Consider the following 26,699-nt stretch of genomic DNA (forward strand, 5'->3'; position numbering starts at 1 on the left):
TAACAAAATACAAACGTGTAGCAGTTTATTATTTCAATGTCATAATGAGAAAAATACCTGAAAACATGATGCTACATGATACTACATGAAAGTGTGCTTGTAGAGACTGTAACCACAGAGATTCAGAACAAAACTGGAACATTATAATGCAAGTAGGGAAGAAAAAGGAAGGAAAAGGACACATAAAAGCTACTGTAACTACAACCAGAAAAAAAAATCTGCAAAAGATCATCGAAAATACCTATGCAATCATACAAATACTTGGGAGACTGCTAAAATTTGGTACAGAGATGAATGCTCATTAAACAAAATTCAGCACAACATCCTCAGCTGCACTATATGCTCAGAAAAAGGCAGCCCTGAACCATCCCTCTTTCTCTGGCCACAGGGCTGCAATGGGAAAATTGCAACCCTGAGCAGCAATAGTTCAAAGTCTGAGTGCTGAGCCCAAAATCCAAGGGCTGAGTTCAGCCACACCAGGTACACCTGCTCTGTAAGGATCACTTCTCTGAGCAGTGCCTGGGAAGGGCTGTGTTTTCAACCCTGCCTAAACACATCCCTGTAGTGTAGGAAGGAGCTTCAGAGAGAGGATTTGTGGCAAGCAGCAAGCTCCTGCTTTATCTGGTGATAAAGCAGCCTGGGCATTGAAAGAAGTAGAATAGATGTCAGAAGAAGCAGAATAGACGTGTTGTTTGTCAAGGTAATAACTTTCATTTGAGGAGCTGTGAAAGGATTCCACTGAGACTCCTCAACTACCAAGGAAGAAGGAAGTTTTTTACCAGGAAACCTCAAACCTAACTTCTGCAGAATCCCAAAGATTTAGGAAGAATCAAAATCAATTTCACAGCTTCAGCACCCTGCATTAGCTCTGGTCTTGATGAAGGACATCATGGTCACAGAGTGTCCTCCCAAATTACATGGAGCTGGAATGGAGGAAATGCTCCTCTCCATTTCTCAGTACTAACCTCTCCTCAAAATCTTCTAATATGTTTCCTGGCCTGCGTGCAGAATCCAGAATGTACTGGCAGCTGTGTGGAAAAGGTAACTAACCATGCTTTCTGTGGAAAGGGAAGGTGATGGTAGATGGTGAACATTTCATGTTCAAATGCTGTGATATGAGCGGTCTGGGCAAGAGGAAGGAAAAAGGAAAACACATGTATCTGAATGAAACCCCCTCCCTGCTCATATTGCTGGTTAAAAAACTAAGGGTGAACAGAAACATAAGGAAAAAATGTACGAGGAAAAAAAAATCAATACATGAAAAATTTATACTAGGCAAGAAATTAGATTACCTCCAAGGAAAGACAGCACCTGAAGCTAGGTTCATGTTAATTTGGGGAGCATAAAGGAATTCATCACACCTTTCTAGAAGGCCCTTGTTTTCCTTCCTAAGATTACAGAGGCTGAGACAATGGCCACTATGTATCTGGTGTACATGCTTTTGTATGGAGTTAAGAAGGGATCATTTGGCCCTGTATCTTTTAAGTTCATTCTTGACGAAAAGTTTTATAGCAAATCCAGAAAAGAACAGGCATGTTCTTCTTAAAATACTGCTGTATTCTATCTGTGGAAAAACCTGGAGAATATGCATCTATTCCTTGGCCAAATGGTTAACAGGAAAATACAATTATGTGAAAGTATTCGAATGCTGTAAGATAGAAAAAAGGAGAGAGAAACAAATGGACATACTATCTGAGATGGCTATATTACATATAAGAAAGTCAAACACAAGTAAAGATAAACTCTACTACCAGAGGGAGTAATTGCAACAACAATAAAGGCAAAAGTAATTTCTCAAGTAATTTCAATTTCATCACATTGATCACTTTATAAAGCCAAAGTATGGCAAGGAGATACATTACTTCCTCCTGTTGAGCTTTTACATTTTTCTGTGTTTATCACCCAATTTTACATCAACCAACAGTCAACTACAAATGGGAAAGCAAGAGCTTGTGTCACCTGTGAATGATCTATTGTCCATACCACAAAACCCTCTTGTATAATTTATGTTAGGTGTAACGTTCCCATTCTTCCCCTATGCATGTGATGATCATTCCTTCTTTCATACCTTCATCTTGGCTCTTTCTAATATTTCTCTTATGATCTTCTTTCTTGTAAATAGAACCTGAATTAAAAGGGTCTATTGTTCGGCCTAAGAACTATAACTTTTGGTCTTAGAATAAGAAAATATACCAAGAAGCAAGGCATTATCCACTTAGCACAGCTTGAAAACATGCTTATTTTAAAGGATTTTTAAATATAAAAATAAAACAATCTTTCATGAGCAATCATATAATTTCAGGAGTTCAAGCTACCCTTATCTCACATGTTGTAAGATCCTCTTTGACTATTTCATCATTTTCACAGGGCTATCTAGACCTGGATTGTCTCTTTATTCTTGCCCTCTTCACAGGGATGAAATTGTCTCCATTCATTACCTTCTAACACCTGGTTTTCATTTACTTTCACTTTGAGTACAGAAGTTTAAGACAAATGTTTTAATTGGTTAAGACAAATGTCTTCCCTATCCTTGTTTTCTGGATGGTGCCTGAACAATTGTCACAGCCAGTCAAACTGACTCATCCTCTAGACCGCAGAATGCAATCTCAGAACAAGGTCCTTACTTCTGTTTACTTTTCTTTTGCCTCTACTGTTATTATACCTTCCAAAGTGTTTTGATTCAGCAGAAAAATAGAAGTGCCCATAACAACATCCTTCTTTGAAATTCCTGGACTTTCTTCACACAGCCAATTTATAAGAATATTGAGTTTGTGGTCAAAAAGATCTGTCTTCAGATTCCACCCAGGCCCTATTTTTTTAATCTTGCAGCAGCCCAGCATATTTTTTTTCTCTGTCATATAAAATGAGTTGTAATAAACAGCTCCCATTGTGATTGCTGGTTTTAGCACATTTAAGGAAGTAACACAGGTACCACACTGTTAACCACAGTGAGTCCTGTGGTTGATAATGGCAGTGCTAACAAAGATGAATCACCAGCAGTGAAAGCAGGTCAAAAAAACCACACACATACACACACACACAGAACCCTACTCAATCCAAAACAAAACCAAAAGGAACTCACTCCACCAGAAAGGATATCCAGGGAAAGAGATAGGAGTGTAGCTGGGAATGTATGCCATGTAACATACTCTGCTTTGAACACATTGTTCACAGTATGGATTCGCCCTCAGCAGTCATGATCTGAAAAACTTTATTGAATAATGTGATATTCAGATTTTTCAATGAAAATTTATGGTTTTGTTCATTTTTCTCACTGCTTCAAATGATGGTTGTACACCTTCCTGTAAAACAGGTTTTCAAACACCAGAAGTTCTTATGAATCCTTGCAGGGTTCTGCATTTTCACATTTTCTTAACTCTTGCCCCACTAGAATAAATGATTGCCAGGGTAAAGATTATTTTTGTTTGTGCTTTCCTACTATCTACCATTCTGGACATCCAAAATCTGTGGGGACTTTCATGTGAATGCCTTCATACAAATCGTGTCCATCACCCCTCACTGACAGCAAAGGCAAGAAACACACCACCATAACACACGGGACAGAACAAAACAAAACAGCAGTGCTTCAACACAAGAATGATTCCCTTGAACTGCTTTCCACCCTATGAGAAGGAAAAGAGGGTGAGTCTTAGTCTTTTCTTCTAGCTAAGGAGAAATAATCAAGCTAGCTGCTACACCATCAAGTATTGCATAGGAAAATAGAGGGAGACTTTGCCAATGGACTGGCTGGCTCACTGCATTTTGAGAGCTTTGTGAATTCTTAAAAAGCTCTTCCCCTCAGAATGACTTCAGGAGAACAGCACACAGTGCTGCAGCAGCATTTGAGCCTCCTATTTGGGTATTCTACTTCAATACAAGATGGGCCTGGATATGAAAGAAAAAGCACAGTGGCCTTTGAGGAAGAGGTCACCTTCTTTTTAACTTCTCAAGTGTCAAGGCTCAAACAACTGGAGGGCCATTCCACAACCATCCTCTCAGTCAGCCAGCCATTACTGTTCTTCAGAAGGAGAGGGCTGTTACTACAGTGGCCCTCTTGCTACATCCTTCATTTTCACATCTTCTATGAAAAATAAGTTATGGACTGTATTAACCAGCTTATTTTCCCTAAGCTTCAGCATAATGATCCAACTAATAGCTGTCCATCACCTTTTGTCTCAATAGCAGAGAGCAACTCCAACCCTTGCCTTCATGTGGGAAATGGCAGATAGGAAGAGATAGAAATCAAACAAACACTACAGCCTGATGTTTAAAGCTGTTAAATTTTCTTATGAACTCCCAATGTAAGAATACCCAGAGTACCTTAAACTTCACAAGGATCAAGGGTGTTCTGAGAGGAAAAAATATGTTCACATTTTAGAACACTGTGCATCTGTGTGAGTTAAACAAATCAGAACTACCTACAAATTATTAAACAATAGTTTTTCCTCTTGGTGAACTATACCACTGTTTCCCTAAATATTAAGAGTCATTGTGTGTTCACTATCAGCCAGGCACCTATCCTGTCACTGTACATTCACAGTAGAAAACCCTCTTTCCAGTGCGTGTTACTCATAAATGTGCTAAATCAGACTGACTCTCTGCCCTTCTATGTTCTAAGGTGAATTAGGAAAGGGTCTGTTATAGGATGATACAGGCCATTCTTTTGTAATGGTCTGCAGTTTTCTCTCCCAATACATTTTCTTTTTATTTAGCACTTCCATTTTTATCCTGTGCTCTTCTTCAGCCATCTCACACTCTCTTTCTATTTGCTGTATCTTTGCCACATGAACTTCATTCATTTGGATTAACTGGAGTTGCAAAATCGACATTTGCTGATGATGTTCTTCCTCATGCATCTTTTTCAGAGCACTTTCCTGAGATGCTTTACTTCTGTAGTTCTTATCTGCTGCTATTCTGACATCAGAACATGAAGGCTCAGGCTGGGAGGTGCCTTCACATACTGGAAAATGTACCAGCTCTTTGTCTTCATCACAAAGTTCTCTGTTGGACACAACAAATGACTCTGCAAACCAAAGAAGAAAAAGTGTTATAGTATTCTCTTCCCTTCCTTAAAGAAACAGAAATGTGATAAAATATAAGTTACTGACATGTGCATATAAAGCTTCTGCTCCAGTAGCAAAGCACAGGAGCCACTACATAAGGCAGTTCTGCTGAGAATACTAAGGACATAATGGGCTGAACAGAACCACTTGGAGCTCTGTTGAAAGACCTCCAAGGCTATAGTGGGAGTTCAAAAGACTAAAGTGAATGCAGACACTTGTAAGTGGACACCTAAATTTAGATGGCTGAGCCTGGAGCTAAATCTTAATGCAGCCATTTAAGCTAAATCCATATGTGACTTGCAATATTTTATAAAAGATTTGAGTGCCAGGTGAAGCTGTGTCAACATGAATATCAAAAGACCAAGGGAACAGTAGGAAGAACACTTTTTATTCTTTCCTTATTTCTGCTGCAGATACTGTAAATATAGTAGTGTTTATTTTTAGGAAAAATATCACATTATTCTAACTTTAAGAAGGCTCTACCAATTCTTCTGAAATAAAAGAGACTGTGCAGGGAACAGAACAGTTACCACTGCAAATGAGGGTCTCAAAATACATTCCTATCCAAATCCAAATGACTAATTATGGTAAATACAATTATAAAAGAGGCATTCTAAGAATGTTATCTAACAATGTAGCTGCTGTTGTCTTTTGAGCAAGGACAGTCTTCTGTGTGAGATCCTGACATCATAAAATTTGCAAGAAACTGTTGCAGCCACCCTCCCTCCTGGTATTGAATTATTCCTTCTGGGGATGCTTGCCAAACAAAGAAGAATGTAGTGCTGAACTTTTTCAGAAAGGCCATTCTCCAGTGTGGACTGCAGCATGAAATATGGCTCCACATACTCTTTTTAGTCCTTGAAAACAAAGGAGGAAAGACCACTGGGAACTCTTGCAGCAGGCAATTGTGTATCAATTTGCTGCTGGTAGTTTTGGGGTTTTTTTTTAAACCAGAAAAATGATACTTTAAAAATTATAACGATATCCTTGGGACTGTTCTCTGGAAAGCCAGCATGATAGCAACTGTGATGCTTGCCACAAAGCAGCAGATATGTCAAAAAGGGATGAAAAAAATCTGCAAAAAATCTCACACCCGTTTAACTCCTGTAGGCCTTGGGAAATACACACAGCCTTGTAATATCATAGCTCTGAAATGACTTTTCTATATCCAGCAGTCACAGCTAAGTGGAGAGATTTGAAAAAGTATCACTGGCAAAATCACATACAAAACAATACTACTTGCATCATTACAGCAACATTTATACCTTGACTAGAAGCATCAGGCTGATATTCAGAGTCTTCTTCTGGTGGGCTCTGCAAAAAGTACATTTGCTCAGGCATTATGCTTCCAATCTTCTCCTTCCCTACGATGTGAGTATTTATAAGTGGACTAATACTCCTTTTTACCTTCTCCCGCCTCTCATGTGCCATTATCTTTTTTGTCCGTGCCTTGATATTTTCCCAGCATTTCTTTAACTGTTTGAAGTCTCGCAGTGATACACTGGGCTGTGAGTTATATTCGTGAGCCAGTGCTTGCCAGGTGCGTTGTTTCAGAGCAATAGTTCTTGCATCGCTTTTTTTACATTCAAGCACGTATTTGTATTTTTCAACTAATGCAAGCAGCACACTCTTCTCCACTTCTGAGAAGTATTTAGCAGGCTTTATTATTTCGTTTTGCATTTTCTACTGTTTCTCCAAGAAGCCAAAATTCCTACGGAAACAACAATGAAAGAAAAAAAAAAAGATACACAAGTTAGAACTGGTAGCAGTATCAGGATTCTGATCAATTTGGTTTTCTAGAATAGCTTGTGAATAGTTCTAGAGTACATAATGGAATGATCAGGTAAGATAAAATAAAATTACATGCTGGTTTGTGTTGCCACTTTAGTGGATACACAGTGCCAGAAGTAGACTATAATGAATAGTTGTCTTTGTTACAATTTGTCTGGATACAAAATACTCACTATTTACTTAGTATCTTGCTTTTAATATCTTGTTTTCCTGTTCATTGCACTTTCTCACTCCCAGAAAGTTTTTCAAGCCCTCAAGTTAGGAACAAATTTCAAAACTCAGCCCTCTCTAGTTTCAGATTTATGTCTGAAGCCACCTTCAGCATGTTTGGGTTTTTTATTTTTTTGGTATAAAAAATACCATCCTCTCTCCTTGCTGATTGTGTATAATAATTTCTCCCATCTCTCTCCAATATTTGAAAGGTGTATGAGCAATGATAGTAAGAAGTTGTCCTTTTAAAGACCTGTCAGCTCTGTTCCCCCCCATGCTCCATGCCCTCCTGGCTGATACCAAACAGGCAGCAGGATCCTGACCTGTATTACAATACTGAGAAGCAGCAAGAGTTGCAAGAAGACAAGAAGCAACAACAGAAACCAACCACGCGGAAGGCACAGGTCCTTCAACCTTGACTGATGGCCCTGCATGTGTGGTACTTCCTTGCACTTGTGCTGCTGGTCACTCAGGAGCCAACAAACAGGCTAAAAAGAGTTTTGGCTTTAACACAGCCACTGCTATACACTTACACCATGTCAGCAACCACCTCTTTTCTCAAGCCCAGCACTTACCTAGTCAATAGGAAAAAGGTAGGTGATAATAGGGAATTCATGGCCATTTAAAAAAACAAAAACAAAACAAAAACCAACCAACCAACCAAAACCCACAAAAAACAACAACAAAAACCCCAAAACCAACCAACCAACCAACCAAAACAACAACAAAAAAAACCCCAAAAAAACAACAAAAAAAACCCCAAAAAGCTCCAAACCAAAAAACCAAAAAAAAAAAACCCAAAACAAGCAGTGTTGCCTTGACTTAACAACATACGACTGTGAAACAAAATATATTTTTGCTTCTTCTATTTTTTCACACTTTTCTCCCCCTTCCTTTCTGCTGTAACTGTGTAGCCCAAACTACTTTTAGATTTTGGGCAGAAATGCTGCCTAGCTCTCATTTCTTTTGTTTTTAATCATTAAACCCAGTGATACATTTATAAGATAATTGGTTCATATTCCTAACAGTCTAGGACTCTCCCAAAATGAATTTTCTAGTCTTTTGCCTATTGTTTCTACTACTTCTCTTATAACCTTCTTCAATGGTGCACTAGATATCACCATCGGGTTTCCTCTTCTCAATATATTTTTCCTTAACTCCACCACACTAGGACTTTGTGCCATCCTTGTAGTTCCTTTCCTCCAAACATCTTAGTACTTACAGTTATTCTCATCTCTTTCAGTAAAGGTAACTACTTATATTTATAAAGAAGGCTAACAGACAAGATCATAGCGAAATGAAAACCCAAGCCTGGCATATAAACAGTGGCGCTCTTGAGTAGCCCATGGAATATGACAAAGCCCAGCTGTCCTGGTTTCAGCAGGGACAGAGCTCATTTTCTTCCTGGAGGCTAGTACAGTGCTGTATTTCAGATTTAGAGAGACTAATGCTGATAACACATGGATGTTTTAGTTGATGCTCAGTGGTGTTTATTCCAAGTTAAGAATTTTCAGTTCCCCATGCTCTGCCAGAGAGCAGGTGCACAAGAAGCTATGAAGGAGCACAGCCAAGACAGCTGATCCAAACTGGCTAAAGGGATATTCCATACCATAAAATGTCACATTCAGTGTATAAATGAGGAGGGAGTTGGCCGAGACCTGCAGGTGGTGAGCAATTGTATTGTGCATCATTTGTTTCTCTTGAGTTTTCTTCCTCTCTTTCTCTCTCTCCCACTCTCTCTTCTCTACTACAAGTATTATTATTGTTACTATATTTTATGTTGTTTCAATTATTAAGCTGTTCTTATCTCAACCCACAAGTTTTACTTTTTTTTTTTCTGATTCCCCTCACCACCCCACTGGGGGCAAGGGGTGAGCAAGCAGCTGCACAGTACTTGGTTGCTGGCTGGGGTTAAACCATGATGCCAGTAAAACAAAGGAGTCAAAGAACAGGGGACACAGTGGAAAAAAGCCTGGAATAGCAAAACTGAAGCAAAGTGAACAGAAGTAAGTAACAGTCTAGGTCAAGTCAGTAGCTAAGTTGTATCCCTACTGAAAAAGGAGCAAACACTTGGTTTGCACCTTCTGTCAGTGCTTGTCTGGATTATTTCTGGGCACTTATGTGGGTCCTGCATAGTCACAGTTCTGCTCTCTCTTACCAAATCCTGGTTGCACAAGGACATGGGAGAGCTGAAGTTTTTGCAACAGACAGCATCTAGGGGACTAAGGGAAAGATCCATAGGAAAACAAAATGCAGTAGTGCTACTGCTCATAGAAGAGCTAGTTTACTTTGCATGAAAGCAAAAGGAGGAAGAAGGAAGAGAGTTGGGTGGTTGAGTTTAAGGAAGACAGTTTCTTGATCCAGTATTTCCTCTGTCACGCTGTGTCAAGTTATTTTTCATGGTCTGTGAAAACTTAAGTGACCCCCCATGCTGGTGACAGGAATTCTTAAACAGTCATAAACCCAAAGAACAAATTAGGTGTAAGTAAAGAAACGTCTTTCATTGCATACCAGTCATTACAATGCCTAGGTCTAATAGAGGTGTACAGCTGCTTCAGGAATTCCTTAAATAAAACACAAATTAGGAGAAAAAAAAAGTAGTCAGGAAATTGACATCCTAGCAAAGATACTGAAAACTGGCAATTTCACTCCATGAAATCACTCTGCAAACATGTAAGATAAAAGAGACCTAGAATGGAATAGAGTGCATCTACTAATCCATTTTACTTCCATACTTATTGCACCATTCCAAACCATTCAGTTGCTTTGGACAGATGCTGAAATGAAATTCTTGGGACTAAATATTGGTTCAGTATCTTAACCTCAATTCCACCAAGGAATGGGATGAAATGCAGTCCCACCAGCACGTTGTGAGGCCCAATACCTTATGACCCTGAAAAGCCAGGATCATTCCATGTGATCAGAAAGGACTGATTCTACCTTCTGCTGATACATGGAAATCTTACTTCTAGTTTTGAAAAGGTGAGAGAACCTCAGATGAAAAAAAACATTACATGTTTATGTTTAGAAAATCCCTTTATTTAGAAAAACAGGATTTTCAGAACTTTGGAGAGTACATTCAAAACGTTACTAGGATTCCAGGTGCTAAATATCTAGCTCCACAGACTGGCCATCAGCTGAGTCAGTAAATCAGCAATCAGCTGATGTCAGTAAATATCTAAAACATTTATAAATATGACTTCCGATATATTAACACATTATGTACCAGAATAAAAGTTCATCTTTCACGGATGGAGCAAATTTAAGTATCATTTTCATACCACACTATCATTTACTTCTATTATTTTTACTGTTGTAGCTTGAGACCCCCAGTTGTAAGTTCAAATATTAAACATTAAAGAATGGAAAGATAAGTTCTACTCTGAGAAAAATATATTCATCTTTTCTTCCACTAATCACATTCCCAGTATTTGTTTCCTAAACAGACACACAGCACTTGTGTCCTTTCTGTGAAGAAGCCAGGATTATGATCTAGGATGTATAAAGGAAGTCAAAAACTGGTGTGGGCAGTCTAATACATATAAGAAAAGAGTTTTGGAAGACTCTTCTCAAGATCTTACATGCTTAACCTACTTTCTTCAATTTGCCCATTTGCAATGAGGTGAACAAGAAAGCTCTCTGAGATGTCAGGACAAGTTAGAATAGCACGAAGTTGTGTCAGAACACCACCATGTATTTATATTCACCTCTTTTTTCTTTATGCATATTATTCACCTTCTTGCTGCCCACTGGCTCCTCTGCAGAATATGAGAAAGGACTCACAAGCCCACAGAATTTCCATTTTGAGGCTAAACAGTCCTTCCAGGACATATGCCTGGGATATATTTTAGCAGGAATCTGTGCTGAAATCAAAGTAGTTTATTGTGCATAGCTCATCTCGTAAACTGGATTGATTTGTGTGGGCACATGAGGACAGCTGCAGAGTAAATTCTAAGAAACAAAGACTGGGAAGCTTCTCCCACTCTTACAGGTGCCTAGGCTCCAAGACACATGCAGCAAGAAAGCCCTTTATCCTAAATACCTTCTCCTGGCATGGCTCAATTCACAACTTGCCTTAAAGCAGTGTCCTAAGCATTTGTCCTCTCACACAAACCTCTATCACTTTAAGATAACAGAAGTATCTCTCAGCTCCTCATCTTTACTGTGAAATGTTGTGCAGCATTCTTCTTTTAAAGGCTATAAGGCACGTGATGTGATCTGCTCAAAGAATAGCTTGAAAAAAAATTACAGAAGTTAGGAAAAGCACATCTGTTCATAAATATGTCACACACATGTGTTATTTTGCTTGCACACATGTAAACAGACAGCCAAGCTCCAATCAGTTGCAAAGCAGCACAGTAAAAGGAAAAAAAATCAGTTTAGGTTGCTATGTTGTGTGAGCATTTTTAGTCCATGAAATGTTTTTTAGGCACAAGAAAATGCAGAGAGAAAGTTATGGTGGAAGACTTATCCCAAATATTAAAAAGATTACACTAACCAAACCCAAAGAAAAGTGTTTGTTAGCAAATTGTGATCACTTATGGGGTGAAAATGAAGTGCACTGACCAGTGCCAACAGAATTACTACCAGAAATATTCAAAGATTGATAAAAATAAAATTTACATCTCTAACTTAAATTGCAGATGAAGCTCTAAACATAGCTAGTAATTAACAACACTGGAAATTAAACATAATTCTGTCCTTTTCATCCAGTGCTTGAGGATGAAAGAAAGGCATGGAAATGCAATGACCCAAACTAGTCACAACAGGTTTATATTTCGTTTGAATGACAGAAGCAGCAGTAAACAGTGTTCTGCTTCCTCAAATGTTTCCTTGGTTTTCCTCACCAAGCTTCCATCAGTGTTCCAGGCCTGACCCTGCCTACCTTGAGACTTGAAATCAGTAGGTAATTAAGAGCACATTGCAAATATGAATGAGATCTATACAGAAAATGTGTTTTAATCAGATTTTTAAAAATCCCACCTCCTTGGGTGCTTGCCCCCTACGTTTTAATACAAATGAATAGTTATCATGGATCATCCAGCAAACAAACAAGATCATCTATTAGTAAAATTCACACTACTTTACCCAAATTTCTCCTATCAGATTTTATACAGTTATACACGGAAATGTATTAAAATATATATGTACCTGGACCATATTACACTATAGATACACACAGATTTTAAGCGGGTCATCCCGCTACCTATGGAGGACATCCAAAGCACTTCCCGCAAGCAAGGTAATGGACGCAGGTTGTTATTGCGAACGACTGCCTGAAATTCACCAAAAATAGGCATAATAGAGGAATCCTACCAGACTCTCCCGCACCCGAACTTCTCAAACATTAACTCGAGCTTGGTGGGCTTTTTCTAATCTCCTCGCTAGCTCCTCTTCTGCCTGAAGGAGAACGGAGAGCAGGTCCCGGCTGCACAAAGGCGGCCGCTCCCCGCCGGGCGGGCGCGGGGGCTGCGGCGCGGTGCGGGCGCATCAGCCGCGGCGGTGGGGGGGGCTCGGCCGCTGTCACCCAGCGCCCGCGGGGACCAGCGCCGGCGGCGGGGACAACCCCACCCTGCGGCCCCGCCGGCTCCTCGTAACAAAGCGCCTCTCGCCTGCCTGCCTCCCTCCCTCCCTGCTTCCCCGCCTCCCTCAGCTCCCCGCCCGCAGGCCGCCGACACCGCTCCCTCCAGCTCCCCGCAAACCCCGCGCTGGATTCCCGCCCGCCGCGGCGCCGGCCTCTCCCGCGGGGGACACTGCTGTGCCGCGGGGACACCGCCGTGTGCCGCGGGGACACCCGGCCCGGGCGATCCCCGCCCGCAGGTGCGGCGGAGCTGTGGGGAGGTGGCCGCGGGGAAATGCGCGTTTATGTGTGTGTTGTGGGGAGCGGCGTGCGAACACCGGGCGGCCGCCAGGAAGGGGGTGGGCAGTCCCGCCTGCACCGGGCACGGGGGAGTTCCCGGAACGCACGTCCCTGGCGCGGCGTGCCCATCCGCATCCCGATCCCGGGGCCCCGGAGCGAAGCGGGGATTCCCCAATCCCCGCCCCGGTGCGGCGGCCGCGGACCCAGCTCGGGCTTTACCTCCGACAGCGCCCGGCGGCCCGCGCGCCTGCGCGCCAGCGCCCCCAGCGGCGGCCGCGGGAAGGGCCGGGAGCTGCCGCGGCCGCCCTGCTCCCGTTCCCGATCCCGTTCCCGTCCCCGCCCGCCGGCACCGCTCAGTGCCGTGTCCGGCCCGGCGGGGTTCCTGCCACCCCTCCGTGCCTCACTGCGCCCGGCGTGGCGCACCTCCCGCCCGCGAGCGGGTCGGTGGCAGGTGCCGGTGCGGCACCAGGGAGCGCCCTCAGCTCCTCCGGGCTCCGAACGCTGCCCGGCCCGCCGGTGAGTTGTGGGCAGCGGCGGCCCGGCGGTCTGCCGGCTCCGGCGGGAGCAGCGCCTGTGTCCGCCCCGGTGGGCTGGAAGTGCCAGGAAGGGCGCTCTGCCGCCTGCGCCGCTCCTGGCGTGGGGTTTGGAGCTTCGGGGCCTTCCTGCTTCCCTTCCTTCGCTCCATTCCCTCCCTCTCTTCTTCCTCCCGCTTTCCTTGGCCGCCGCGGTCCGGGTGGAAGCGTGTCCTTCTTGCCGAACCCCGCCTGTGCCTCCTGTTCCTCAGGCACACCCCCGGCACTGCGAGCTGGCAGTTCCCGGTGTCTGTCTGTCTGTCATCTGTCCCAGCCCGTGCGCGCAGTCCTATCCCAGGAAAGAAGGGGGGAGCTTGAAATGCTCCGGATTAGTTTTTGTTTCATTAGTTTTTGTTCTGCGTAATCTTCTGGTGACGTTGACGTTTCCCGAGGGAAGCTCGCGGAGAACAATTGTTTCTTTCCATGCTGCAGTTTTGCTCTCGAGTTGAAAATAGGATCATTAGCCTGGGAATTTAAAGGTTGAATACAACTCAAAGCGAGACTCATAATAAAGCTGGAATGTGCCCAACCCTCAGACGGATCAAAAATGTAAATAATTTTGTGAAGCTCAAACAACGGTTTGCAATCTTTCTGCAATTTTCCTAGAGTTTTTTATCGTCTAAAGACTGAATATGGACCCTGAAAGTGAAATAAAGAAGCAAATAAACCCCTTTTACTGCAATGTAAGTATTCACTTTAAAAGTTGTACTTAAACCAAGTGTGAATGTGCTTTTTTTTCCTCTTGAGCAAGCTTGGTAAATAGCACTGGACCTGAATTTATTTTGGTGACTTTGTCATGTTTGACTTGGCTGTGTGTTAAGAATTGCTTATTAAAGTGAATAATATTATTTTTCTAAATAAAGGCATTCATTTTAGTGGGTGATTAAGTGTAGATCCTGTTCAGAACAAAAAATCCTGATTTCCCCTAGTTGTCAGCTTTATTGCTATTTCTTTAAAGCACACTGGGATTTTTAGAGGAGAAGAAAATATTTGGGCTGCTGCTGTTCATTCATGTGAATTTAAACTTAATCTGCTCCCATTGTGAAGTGGCCCAGGCATAAGGCAGCTGTGATAGGGAAGTTTTCCAAAGGGAGCGAGGCAGGCCCTGAGCTGATCAGAGTAAGTGTGGATGCAGCACTGAGGGGAACAGGCTCACCCCAGGTGAGGTGCCATGGCTTGTCACAATTATGCCCTGCCTATGGCTCACCCTTCTTCTAGAGTGTGTGAGGAAGGTCTTGGATCTGCCTTCACTTATCCACACATGCCCACCCAGAAAGTGTTATGAGAGAGCGGCAGAGTTCTGGAGCATCTGAAATTCTTACATGGTGTGGAGACTCTGGTTCGTTTCACTGTCTTTTAGTGGTCTTGGAGCCTTAAAAAATTCAGTTTCAGGAGGCTGCTCTAGTTTGTCTTTGAAGTAGTAGTACTTTTGTAGAACTTAAGCTATACCAACAATTTGATAGTAGATCTGTTTTGATATCAGTGGTATTTTATTTGTTTTGGTCTGTGTGCAATGCTAGAAATACTTCTCTTTAATCTAGATTTGCAAAATCTGGTGTTCTTCTGCATTAAACCTGCAGACTCATTTCCTTGGAGCAAAACACAGGACGGTAAGATGAGCTTTTGAATGCACTTTTTGTCAGATTTTATCAATTTATTTAACAATAGATTATGGGGTTTGAAATCTAGTTTTTATTGTGGTGGTGAAACATACAATTTCAGATATTTAACTAGTTTTGCTAACTTACTGTCTTGTCTACAATGATAAAGTAGAACGTGGTTTTGTACGTTAGCCCTGTCAGAAGATGTTACAACTTTACGTCTAGAAAAGACAATACATGAGAATACATGGCTGTTGATAAAGGGAAAATGGAATTGCTTAAATCATAGACAATCTCCAGAATGAAAAGGGATGTTTTTCTTTTTTAATTTTCATGTTCACCTGAGATAGTTTATGCTGTTGGTATTAATTGAGCTTATATATAATGAAAACTTTGCATTGTTGTTTTTTGACTTCTTAAGTGCCTTTCTCTTTTTTTTTTTTTTGTTGATAACTTGGTAATTTAGGTTGAAGAAGCACTGAAAACTCATGGCATGAGTAAGTGCAAGATTTTTTTGCTTCCTGCTGTGTCCTGTACCCACATTTTTCTCCCTACCCCAATGTAGTTGTTTATGAAACAAATGAGAAGACTTTCTCAAGACTTGTGCTTTAAGACCTATCCTGTGTTTTTTTTATGATATAACTACCTAATCAATCAGTAATGTGAGCAAGAGGTATGCAAAGTTGATTAACAAGCGCTAGCTAGAAGACTAAAAATCACCTACGTTAAATTTTTGAGAAACCCTAAAGAATTCAAGACATTAGAGACCTTCAAAAGTCAAAATATAATTTAAAAGCCTATGCTTCTTAAAGTATGTAGAAATACTGTTTATACTTTACATTTGTTTTTAAAAGGGTTTAATTTGCTTCAGCTAATGAAGATATTTTTAATACTTTTAATAAGTTTAATAAATCGTTAAACCTCCTCTGGGTCTTGATGAACTGGTCTAGTTCCAGAAGGAGTGAAGATCTAACTACATTTGCAATTGCTCTCCTAACTTGTTTTCATGGTGCACCAAAATGTTTTTTCAGGTTTCTACAGTTCACTGCTCCTAGAATTCTGTTTGAAAGTTGTTGTTCAAGTCAGACGTAGTCATTGGACCTACCTGATCTGAGAATTTTGTTTGGACTGTAATGGAAATTTAAGTGATTAAATATTTAGCAGCTGTATGCTTGCTGAAATAAATATCCTGAAATTCCTGGATGCCCTCAAATGTTTAGAGACATTGAACTTGATTGATCTTCCTCTCTGCCTGCTTCATTGAATTGCCTGACATGAAATAACTTTGTTGTTGTTTAGTGTTTTTTGTCCATCTTTTGGAGCATGGTGCTAATGACACCAGGGTCAAGGGTTCATTCCTTGAACAGGACTCAGTGATCCTTGTGGATCCCTTCCAACTCAGAACAGTCTGTGAATCTGTGAAGAAAATCTCTTAGCACATTCAAAACTTAACTTAAAGATAGCTGTTTTCTCATGTCAACAGAAGCTCAGAGTTTTTTTCAAGTAGTCAGTCAGTTATTTTACCAAATTATTTTTTATACTAACAATTTTATTATTTTATTTCCACTTCTGTGGGATTCTTCTGTTTTCTTCTTTGTATTGTTGTTTTTTTTCTTTTTTGGTTTTGTTTTTATTTTTAGTTAAAACAGAAGGTTCCTTAGGAAAGAAATTGAAAACAACTGTGAAACTTCCTGATTTTGGTAAGAATGTTTAACATCTTCCCCCAGACCTCCCTTCCCCCCCCCCCAAAAAAAAGGAAGTGGAAGAAATAAAAAATTTTGAGGTACAATATTACAAGTGATGTCCAGATCTTATGAGGTCATTGGGAATTTATTTCTGTTCATTGTACTTTCAGTCTGCAGTAATATTTTGTAATAATACTTAATTTTTGCAATACAAATGCTTTAAAAAGAGCAGAAATAAGATTGGGGGGACAATGTTTCATGATAACTGACTTAATTTGTGATGTGGGACCATGTACATGGGGACCAACTCCCCAAGCAGGGACTTGTACACGACTCAGTGATCCTTGTGGGTCCCTTCCAACTCAAAATCGTCTGTGAATCTGTGAAAAAAATCTCCTAGCACATTCAAAACTAAACATAGTTTAGTTTTCTCTTATCAGCAAACCTCAAAGAGTTTTTTCTAAAGTAGTCAGTTATTTTACCAAATTGTCCTTTCAATTGTACTAACAATTTTATTTCCACTTCTTTCAGATTCTTACTTTTGTTTTCTTCTTTTCTTTTTTTTTTTTTTTTTTAGTTAAAACAGAAAGTTGCTTAGGGAAGAAAGTGAAAACACCTGTGAAACTTTCTGATTTTGGTAAGAATATTTAATGCCTCTCCCCACACCTCCCTGAAAAAAAAAGTGGAAGAAATAAAAGACTTTGAGGTACAACATTACAAGCGATGTCTAGATCTTAGCAGGTCATTGGGAATTCATTTCTGATCATTGTACTTTCAATCTGCAGTAATATTTTGTAGTAATACTTAATTTTTCCAATTCAAATGCTTTAGAAAGAGTAGAAATGAGATTGAGGGAAATAATGTTTCATAATAACTGACTTAATTTGTGATGTGGGGCCATGTGGAGCAGGGATTCACTTGTATGTGAATTTCTTACAGCGCCACTTGAGCCAGAGAAGTTTCATGGACAGACACTGGAAGACCAGCTTAATACATGTAAAGAATCAGAACCTGCACTTGGTGAGGGCTTTTAATACTGTAATTATTTGGTTTTGTAGTATTTACCTTAAAGAGTACAGATCAGTTTTTTAAAATGTAAAATTAGGTAATGTGTTACAAAATCTTCTATGGTTGTACTGAGTACCCAATAGTATGGTATGGAAGTGACAAATTGCAGTGACAAAATCATTGGATTTGGCCTGGAATATATTTGATTAGATACCTCATGTTGACAATATTCTCTAGACACAATCTAAAGTGATATGAAAAAAATGGACTTGAACTTAAGAGATCGGTGTGGCTCTTTGCAATTTAACTACCCATCCAGTGGAGGGGAGATAGGAGTTGACAGAAAAAACAACTAGGGACATATATTAAAATACATTCTCTTCTAATTAGTTAAAAAATAATTGTTGCTATTATTTTTTAGGATAAAAAAAAAAAGTTGAGTACTATGTGGTAAGCATAAGACATCCTAAAAACATCAGTTTTATAACTTTGGTGTTCAAAAAGTCTAGACACCCAAAAGATAAAATATCTGATGGTTCTGAAAATCTTCATTGATGTATTTGACATGCAGTCAATGTAATCTCAATGTAATCAAAGTAATCTTTTCCTTATATGTCAGAGCTTTAAGATTACTTCTTTTGCAACAAGCACTGATGATTTGTTCCAACAAACATGAAATTTCCTAAGTTGTTTGGTTTTTTTTTTCAATACAGGACTTAATTACATAATAGAATACCGAACAAAGGACAATGTTCCTTTTCTCTATGAATGTCAACTGTGTTACTGTAAAACAGGACTGAGTAACATGTTCATGCATGTTTGTGGTTCCAAGCACAGACTGGCATACTTGGTAAGTTCTTTTGTTTGTTTGATTTAATGTAATGATTAAAGGGGAGAATTAGTTAGTCAAATTTTGATTTTTAAAAAAATAAAATTTAAGGTTTTCCATAAGCTTCTGTGAAAATCTTGGTATTGCAATTGGGCAGCTGTGATCAATAGACTTAAAATTCTTCTCATCAGTAATGTGTATGTCTGTCCATTGCTTGATACTGAGTGTAGTTTATTCTGTTTTGGCCAATCAATAATGAAATCTGTAGCTAAAACGGACTAGAAATAGATGTTTGACTGATTTTTGTATTATGTAAGAGAACAGTATCAAAGAAGAAACTATTCAATCTTTCAGATGCTTTGAAAGGAATGTATTTATAAATGAACATAATGCATATTAGACAATGTGATACATATTAGATTATTAGATAGAGTGACTTGGAATCAGTGGAGGGAAACCCCAACTCCTCTTCTGTTTTGAGGCTGGACAAGACATGTCTGTTCTGTTGCTTGTTTTATGACAAAGCTCTTGAGGTTCATGTCAGCTCATAAACATTCAAACATGTTATAATTTTCAATATATTTAGAGAAATGAGGCTTTCCAGTCTCTGAATGTTTACTTGAGTATATTGGCTTAGGAGGGGCTTTAACAAAACTGAGAAAGCAATATTCTGAAAAGTATTTTGGTACTCCCCATAAAAGTCTCTCAGAATTGTTATTATGTTGAACACATCTTAAAGTCATAGACAGCTGAGTTCACATAGTATTTTGGGGTAGCTTCAGGCCTAATGTTGGGTGTGCTGCTATGAATCTGCAGTGATGTCTTTCATAAACACCATGCTGTTTCTGGTCATTCATTCAGATGTACATGCAGGGTTTTGATATTCTCAGCTATTGCATTTCCTGCTTACTTGGAACTGTTTCCTGCAATTCTGAATCTTACATTTGTTAACTGCATCTCTGCTAAATTCTTAAATACTATAAAAATATAATAAGTCATGAAGGATAACTTTTAAGTTGTGCACCTGAGCTGGATTACCCTAGGTAGCAAAAAAGACAGGAGACTAAAAGACTGGAATTTGCTCTGCTGAAAAAGGAGCCTGAGGGTCCTGGTGGATAACAAGCTCAAGATAGGTAGTGTAGCTTGGTGTCAGTGAAGGCTAGCAGCAAGCTGAGCTCTACTAACAAGAGTACAGCCAGTGGATCAAAGGAAGTGATTATTCCCCTGTTCTTGATCCTTGCTAGGCCATATCCAGGGTATTGTGTTCAGTTTTGTGCCACTGCAGAAAGGAGGCTATTTATGAAATTGAGCTAGTGCAGTGGAGAACTGCCAAGATCGTCAGGGGCAGAAGCACACTTGTACTATGAAGAGAAGTTGAGGTAATTGGGTTTTTTCTGGCTGGAGAAGAAAAAGTGTCAGAGGGATCTAACAGTAACCCTCCAGTACTTCAGAGGAGGTTATTAAGAAGGCAGAACTAGACCCTTTTTGGAGCTTCTTGGCAGGAACATAAATTCAAGCAGGGGATTTTCCTACATGACATAAAGAAGTTTTTTGCTGTGAGGGCAGTCGAGCATTGGAGCAGGTTGTCCAGAGAAAGGGGGAAATCTCTCTCTCCCTCTAGAGGTTTTTAGACCTAAGCAGGCAAAGCCCGATGCGACCAGTTCAGCATTCAGTGTCAACCCTGTTTTGGGCTGAAGATTTGGCTTTAATTCCCTAAATTATTCTGTGCATAACTATTTTAATAAGTTCTGCTATGTATATGTAGAAGTTGATTTATCTCCCGTGATTATTAACTGTGCTAGATCTGGAAGGAGTTGTGTGACTTAAGGACTTGCATTTATTTTCTAGAGACAACATTATCCAGAGATAGCACAATCTGATGAAGTCAAGGGTAAAGGCTCTGAACTAAACAAAAGAGTTAGGCAAATTGGATTAACAATTGAGAAGAAAGAAGGAAGAAAACAAATACAGGTACATTTCTCTTAAGAATTCCAGAAGCTTTATATTTAATAAAGAAAAAAAATGTAATTTCCATTATGGTGGGCAGATTTGCTTTGTAAGGTGGGAAAATCTTGCTTTTTAAACCTTTTTTACAGGTGCTTTTTGTCATTTTAGTAATTCTTCTGGGATTATTCTGGACAAAATTTCTCTGAGTGCACAAATAATGCAAAATATATATTCTAATATTTAAACAATTCTCAGCTCTGTGTGTGTGTGTAAAATAAGTTGGTTTTTTGTTGCTAGGAAACTGCCTTTATAACTTTTCTGAGTAGTTTCTGCTTTGTAAGCAGCTTGAGGCAATTCTCAGGGAAGCCAGGTAAAATTTCTCATAGTACAGATGGAAGTGTGGGAATTTTCAGGTTGACATGAGATAATCAGCAGTGCTGTGGCATCACAGAAGTGCCATAAACTTAAATTCTTAGGGAGCTGCACCCTTAGAAACATATTCATGTGGTGATATCTTCATATTGCTCTCTGTTGATACTTACCCTGCAGTAGTATTTATTTTATAATTTATTTATAAATTTATTTATAATTTATTTATTTATAATTTATAATACCTTTATGTGGACAGGATATTGGTGAAGTTTCTTCTTGAGGTTCACCTTACCACCAGCTGGTTCATGACAAGTTATTGAGGTGCTCAAAGTTCTTTGTGGTACATGTTAAATTTGTTTTGTCCATCAGCTTCAATTTCTGTCAGCACCCTGCTTGTTAAGCAGTGTTTCTTGACAGGATCCCTAGCTAATGTGCATTTGGAAGGATGTCTCCTTCCAAAGTGGAGCTCCCAAGGTTCCTGTGTTAAAGCTGACAGTTTCCTGCCCATTCTGTGTGATATTATCACACTTAGGTTCAAGGATTAGAGCCTGCTCTGATCCTACCCTTTTCTGATAAAAAAAAAGTGTGGGTATATTGGAAGATCAAGTCAAGAGTGAATGCTGTAGAAGGGAGAGATTTCAGATTACCAAATCCATTCTGTCTGTCCTTCATTTTTAACCTCTGCTTAAAAAGAAAAGCAACTGACTGTTGATAGCAACATTTTCATTTGGCTTACTTGAATTTCTTCTTGACTTGAGGTTGTTTATTTTACTTGAGATTTATGTTCATCGATATGGAAATATTTACTTCCATCTATATTTTTTAGACCTTTTTCTTTTTCTAGGTAGTTTATGATCTCCATAGCAATCCATTCTCGATGTAAGGAACTTTTAAACAAAGTGTGTGTAACCTGGTTTAATTTTACTGCTATATCTTCTGAAACCAGCTGTTTAATTTTCTTTTTTTTTTCTAAGCTCTAGAAGAAATTTATTTGTGGTAAATAAATGTCCAGGCAACTAACCTATTGGCTTTTTGAATATCCATTGAGGGATTTACACACGCATATTTTACACTACTGGTCATATATTCCTAGAAAAATACAAATTAATGCTGATGAAATATCTATGAAATAATTTTATCCACAAAATAACTAACATAAATGGGTTTTATTTTTAGGTTGTTATAGGTGTTCCAAAAATGAGAAGGAAATGGCAAGAATGTAAGTGTGCCCATGATCAATTTCTAATTTGGTCCTCCTTTGATATAAATCAGACCAGGGTAGTCTCTGCAGTGCCAGATACTCACCAGCATTTTGGTGAACTGGACAAAAGGAGCAGGCTGGGGCTCTGTGCTAGTAGTTAATTTGCAGTATGGGAATCCAGAATTCTTAAAGCACAGCTATAGCTCTTATTTCTGAAAGAAAAGTTTCTGTTTTACTAGCCATTGATACTCACAAAAGTGTAGGAATGTGGTATCTCTGAGATTTCCCCACCCAGTTAATGTTTTAAAACTCATTGTAGGTACAGTGTTGTCCAGGTGGACAGACAGTATCACTGAATGCCACTTGAGGAAATGGCTAAACTTTGCTATGATTTGCATTACCTGAAAAATAAAGATTTGAATTAAAACTAATGTACTTAATTTTAATGTATATTGGCATGTAAGTGGTACCTTAAAATAACTCAGTAGAAGTAATAAGATCATCTAAATTAGCATAGTTGTACTCTGAAGAGAGAAAATAGCCATTTTGAATCTAGAAAAGATCTGAAAGGTCTGAAATAAGCTGAGTCCTACTCAAATTAGATTTCTTGACTGTAATCTGTTGGTTAATGTGTCTTATTTTGCATGTGACTTTGTAGCATTCTACTACATTTATAGTATTTACATTTTTAGGAGATGCAAGCATGTAATTATAACCAGGCTATAAAATACTTTAAACTTTGTTGCTGACTTGTAGTTCATATTTAATATGGTGTCACATAATAAATAATGCTTATAAAATTATTCTTGGTGTTTGTAAGTACTATTGCCTAGAAACAGAGCTAGGTGAAATTGAAGTGCAGTAGTAAAACCACCCTCTATCAAGATAGTGTCCATTGTGCTACATCTCAAGCATGTTTGTTTAGCTCACAGTGCAGAGGACAACCCTTCAAAAGCTAAAGTTCAGCATGTGGATGCACCCCTTAGTGATGCAGAAAAAACAGATAATAAAGATGGGAAACTGACAGAGCCTAAGCAAGGTAAGAGGAAAAATTATTTCTTTTATTGTTTTTTTTATTTTAACTTTCACCAGTGCATGAATTATGTACTACTACATGTGCCTGTTCATGGCTTCCACAGAGTTATAAAGGTGAATTTGCACAGTTGTGTGGATGGCCTTGGGATCTGTGGCAAAGGAAGGAATAATCCCAGTGTTTGTGAAGAAAACATTCTACTTCTACTGATGTTTTAGGTTCAGTTTTTATTTTACTTCTTCATAAGATACCTTACTTCCACCTTTAGATTTCATTGATGTCGTCTTTAGAAGTATTCTTTGTTTAGAATATTTTTAAAATTAAAACACTGGAAAAACATCACTTAATATACCTTTTTATTGTTTTAGATGAAAATAATGTTCAGGAGGAGAATGAAGAAAGGCAGAAAGAACAAGCAAAACCAGATGAAAAAGTTGAACCTAATAATGCTATTGAAAGCAGCAAAGGCAACGACTCAGAATGGTAAAAGAAAAAAATCACCACCTTCAAACCCATTTAAATTAACTTAAAGGAAAATGTGCATGACAATTGTCTGTATTGGATTTGCATAGTAAAATCCATGACTTCTGAAATTGTGCTCAGCTGTAAACTTCTGTAATCGACAGAAAACCTGGTGTATATAAAGTGACCTCTGTATGTAAGGACTTTCCTCTGGATGCAGCTGGCTCTTGTATTTAACTATTATCCTTAAGGTATAGTTGTCATGTGCTGCTCAAAATGTTCCAAAAGTATGTCTCCTCAGGGTTTAAAGCTGCCTCTGTCACAGGTTCATGTCAGATAGTTAAAGTGGTATGTGAACTGATTTTAGGAGGGAAAGACAGTCAGCAATAGTTGAAACAGTTGGGGTTTCTCCTTTACAAAGGATTTTGAGGAGGAACAATAAGTGTTTCAAAGGAGCAGCTGTGTTCTAAAATGGTGAAACTGTGCTTGCTGCTTGTGAGCATTTTATTAGTAACAGAGTTGTGAGTTGAGTTACTGTCAGCCTTTGTGTGAGGAGGACATCTCCAGCATTGGGCATCTTTTTGCAGCACCAGGAGCCACAGGAGGGCACTTGGAAAGGGATATACAGGCATCAACCCAGACACAGGACTTTTGTTCCAATTATTTAGTTACTTGGTTTTTTCTTAATGGCATTCCCTTGGAATGTGTTCTAACTTTAAACCAGTAGTATCTCTCCCAGATGTGAAGGGCTAACAGCTTCTGCTTTAGTTTATGTTAAAGGAGAAATTTCCATGTTTCTGGAGTACATTTTTTCAGACTTGCCTCTCTGTGGAGCAACCATTATGGAAAATGTTCAGTTGAAACCACATTCAAGTCCAGGTTTATCAATCTTTGTGTTTATTTACTGGCTTTCAAATAAGTAACAGTTCTCAATCAGAACCAGTTCATGAAAACATGAAGAGCAGGAAATGGATAAAAACTCAACTATCCATATCTGGAAATGTGAGGTCTATTTCTGCCTTCATTGTGCAGTCTTGTACTTTTAAATTTTAAGAACAGCTTCCTTTGGAATTATCACTTAATGTTTCTCTTTTAATCTGGCTCAGAGGGATTCTGGGTGACTATTAGCAGCCAGGTGTTTCAATGAGAGACTGACTTGGAAGTTAGTTACTAAATTAGGGCTTCAGATCTCCTTTACTATTTATTTATTTATTTATGTGAGACTACTGAGAAGATATGAACTCAAATATATAGTGTCTTAAAAGAACTAAGATCAGATCCTCATTGACAGCTTGTTTCTATGTAAAGATTCTGCAATGCCTGTCTGAGAATTTCTATGACTCTACATTTCTTTGTAGTTAAGTTTCTGAATAGTCATCTGAAGATGTATATTATTTTATCATCATCTGCTTTTACTAAACTTTTGATTCCTAAGAAACATTTCAAGGCAGAAGAGGGCTTAGGCTTGGCAGTCATATGGTTTTGGTTAATTTAGAAAACATCCATCCACTCTCAGCCCTGGTTCCTGGGCTTGCAAAGGGATGGAATGTATCTATAGTAGTAATGACAGAACAGCACAAATATGGCACAGGAATGTTTTGCCATATGAATATTTTAATGCCCTTTATTTGGTGACTGCATTGTAAACCACTGTTTTTTAATAGCTGAATTTTTTAAGGGCTAGTTTGTGAAGTGCTGATAAAAATCCAACTGTAATTAGGAGCCTTGTCTTGCTGCAATGTGTACAAAAATCTTACAGCTATTACCACCAATGTCAAGCTTTTTAATTAACTCTGGGTTTTAGAGCTTATGTGCTAGATAATCACACTAAAACAAACCCACACTGCATGAATAATTTTTATGATGATCTGGGATGACTGGGATTTCTCTGAGGAAATAATATGTGACCTTTCTTTCAGAGTTTATCAGAACTACTGTAGTAGTAGTGTGTCAGGAATTTAAACTGATTAGCAGTTATTTCCTGGCTACACATTTTTGCTGGATCAGCCAACTGAATGTTTTATTTATTCTATTTTAAGGTGTGAGACCAATAAACAATTGGAAGAAGAAAACAAGGAAGCTCAGGTGAATATTTTTCTGTTAATGGGTTACTCCAGTCTCCAAATAGTTGGGGAAATAATTAATATATGATTGGCAATGGTGTTTGCTTACTCAATATTATTCCCAATAAATTAGTTACAAAGTTACTAAAGCAAAACTATTAACAACAAGGTTTTTTTCTACTTTGTTATGAAAACCTATGTACACATTTCATAACAGCATGAACAATTTGAATTTTTAGAGCAACCATAATTATTTTTGTTTAATCATATTTACTGCATATACTAGATCTAAGGACCTCTTTCTTTTTATGTTAAACAGCAAGAATTTACAGCAGATCCTGAAGAATTCACTAGTCAAGAAGAACTGTTGGGTTATTTGGTGAGTGTTAAATCCTACCTTGCAAGATAATTTTTGGAAGAAAAATTAAAAAACTAAGAAATGAAATCACTGGTTTGCTAAGTCTAAAATGTAGCAAGTAAGGAAAGGCAGAATGTAGGCAGTCTTGTAATCTAACAGATTACTATTTTGCCATAAGGCAGGATTCAGAATAAAATGAATGTCACTGAATTTATAATGTGTATATTAATTTTCAAGTTTCTAGCCATTGCTTTTGCCAAAATATTGGTTTACTGTCAGAGGAATTACTTGCATTGAAAATTCATTTTTTCAACTATATCTTAGCTTCACTCCTTAACTACATGTTTAGGTAATATGACCCTTTTAAACTTTATTTCTCCTTTGTTTTTATAACTGGTGTATAATTTTCACATGAGGTATTTGGAAAGATACAGTTCAGTAATGGAAAGAGGCAGAATGAAAACAATGTAAAGAATGAAAACAAATATCAGAGATGCATAGAAAGGAAAGAAGGGATTTTTAAGAAATAAAATGCAAGTTGTGTATTTAAAAACAGGCTCCCCCAGCACCCTGGCCCAGAGTGCCTTAACTGCAAAATGTGCCTCTCTAAAATAAGTGCCAGTACACTGGAGTTCTGTTCAGTT

The 26,699-nt window shown here is 38.8% G+C and overlaps 2 protein-coding genes across 9 annotated transcripts in view; one reads left to right on the plus strand and one right to left on the minus strand.

Annotated features, from left to right (window-relative positions):
* MSANTD3 (Myb/SANT DNA binding domain containing 3) lies at nt 1–13,197 on the minus strand. Of its 6 annotated transcripts, XM_077183337.1 has the most exons (4): nt 11,179–12,365; nt 9,576–9,628; nt 6,329–6,774; nt 1–5,023 (listed from the first exon to the last, which is right to left on the minus strand). In XM_077183337.1, exons 3-4 carry the CDS (start codon nt 6,741–6,743, stop codon nt 4,614–4,616), a joined length of 825 nt encoding a protein of 274 aa, XP_077039452.1. In that variant the 5' UTR covers nt 6,744–6,774; nt 9,576–9,628; nt 11,179–12,365; the 3' UTR covers nt 1–4,613. The 6 variants fall into 6 exon arrangements, with proteins under 6 accessions (XP_077039452.1, XP_077039461.1, XP_077039439.1 ...); XM_077183346.1 differs by lacking the exons at nt 9,576–9,628; nt 11,179–12,365 and adding an exon at nt 13,144–13,197; XM_077183324.1 differs by adding an exon at nt 12,381–12,671 and having other exon boundaries at nt 6,329–11,297.
* LOC129129332 (uncharacterized) overlaps nt 12,746–26,699 on the plus strand; it is a 19,071-nt gene continuing 5,117 nt past the window's right edge. Inside the window, exons 1-14 of one of the 3 annotated variants that reach the window (XM_077183311.1) lie at nt 12,746–12,884; nt 14,103–14,179; nt 15,038–15,106; nt 15,564–15,594; nt 16,738–16,797; nt 17,360–17,419; nt 17,722–17,802; nt 18,504–18,640; nt 20,468–20,590; nt 22,115–22,157; nt 23,065–23,178; nt 23,541–23,655; nt 25,674–25,719; nt 26,017–26,076. In XM_077183311.1, coding sequence (XP_077039426.1) covers nt 14,129–14,179; nt 15,038–15,106; nt 15,564–15,594; nt 16,738–16,797; nt 17,360–17,419; nt 17,722–17,802; nt 18,504–18,640; nt 20,468–20,590; nt 22,115–22,157; nt 23,065–23,178; nt 23,541–23,655; nt 25,674–25,719; nt 26,017–26,076 — 990 coding nt within the window. In that variant the 5' untranslated portion in view covers nt 12,746–12,884; nt 14,103–14,128. Of the gene's footprint in view, nt 12,885–13,302; nt 13,441–14,102; nt 14,180–15,037; nt 15,107–15,563; nt 15,595–16,737; nt 16,798–17,359; nt 17,420–17,721; nt 17,803–18,503; nt 18,641–20,467; nt 20,591–22,114; nt 22,158–23,064; nt 23,179–23,540; nt 23,656–25,673; nt 25,720–26,016; nt 26,077–26,699 lie in introns of those variants that run through there. The other 2 variants (XM_054647144.2, XM_077183312.1) reach the window with 2 other exon arrangements.

Source organism: Agelaius phoeniceus, chromosome 1, assembly GCF_051311805.1.
Source record: "Agelaius phoeniceus isolate bAgePho1 chromosome 1, bAgePho1.hap1, whole genome shotgun sequence".
NCBI classification, from domain to species: Eukaryota; Metazoa; Chordata; class Aves; order Passeriformes; family Icteridae; genus Agelaius; species Agelaius phoeniceus.

What these genes read in the sequence shown, in the direction of transcription:
- MSANTD3 (XM_077183346.1), bottom strand. Translation starts at nt 6,743, where the DNA reads ATGCAAAACGAAATAATAAAGCCTGCTAAATACTTCTCAGAAGTGGAG. An exon ending in GCCTGATGCTTCTAGTCAAG is followed by an intron (nt 5,024 to 6,328) that starts GTATAAATGTTG and finishes TTTGGTTTGCAG; the next exon opens with AGTCATTTGTTGTGTCCAAC.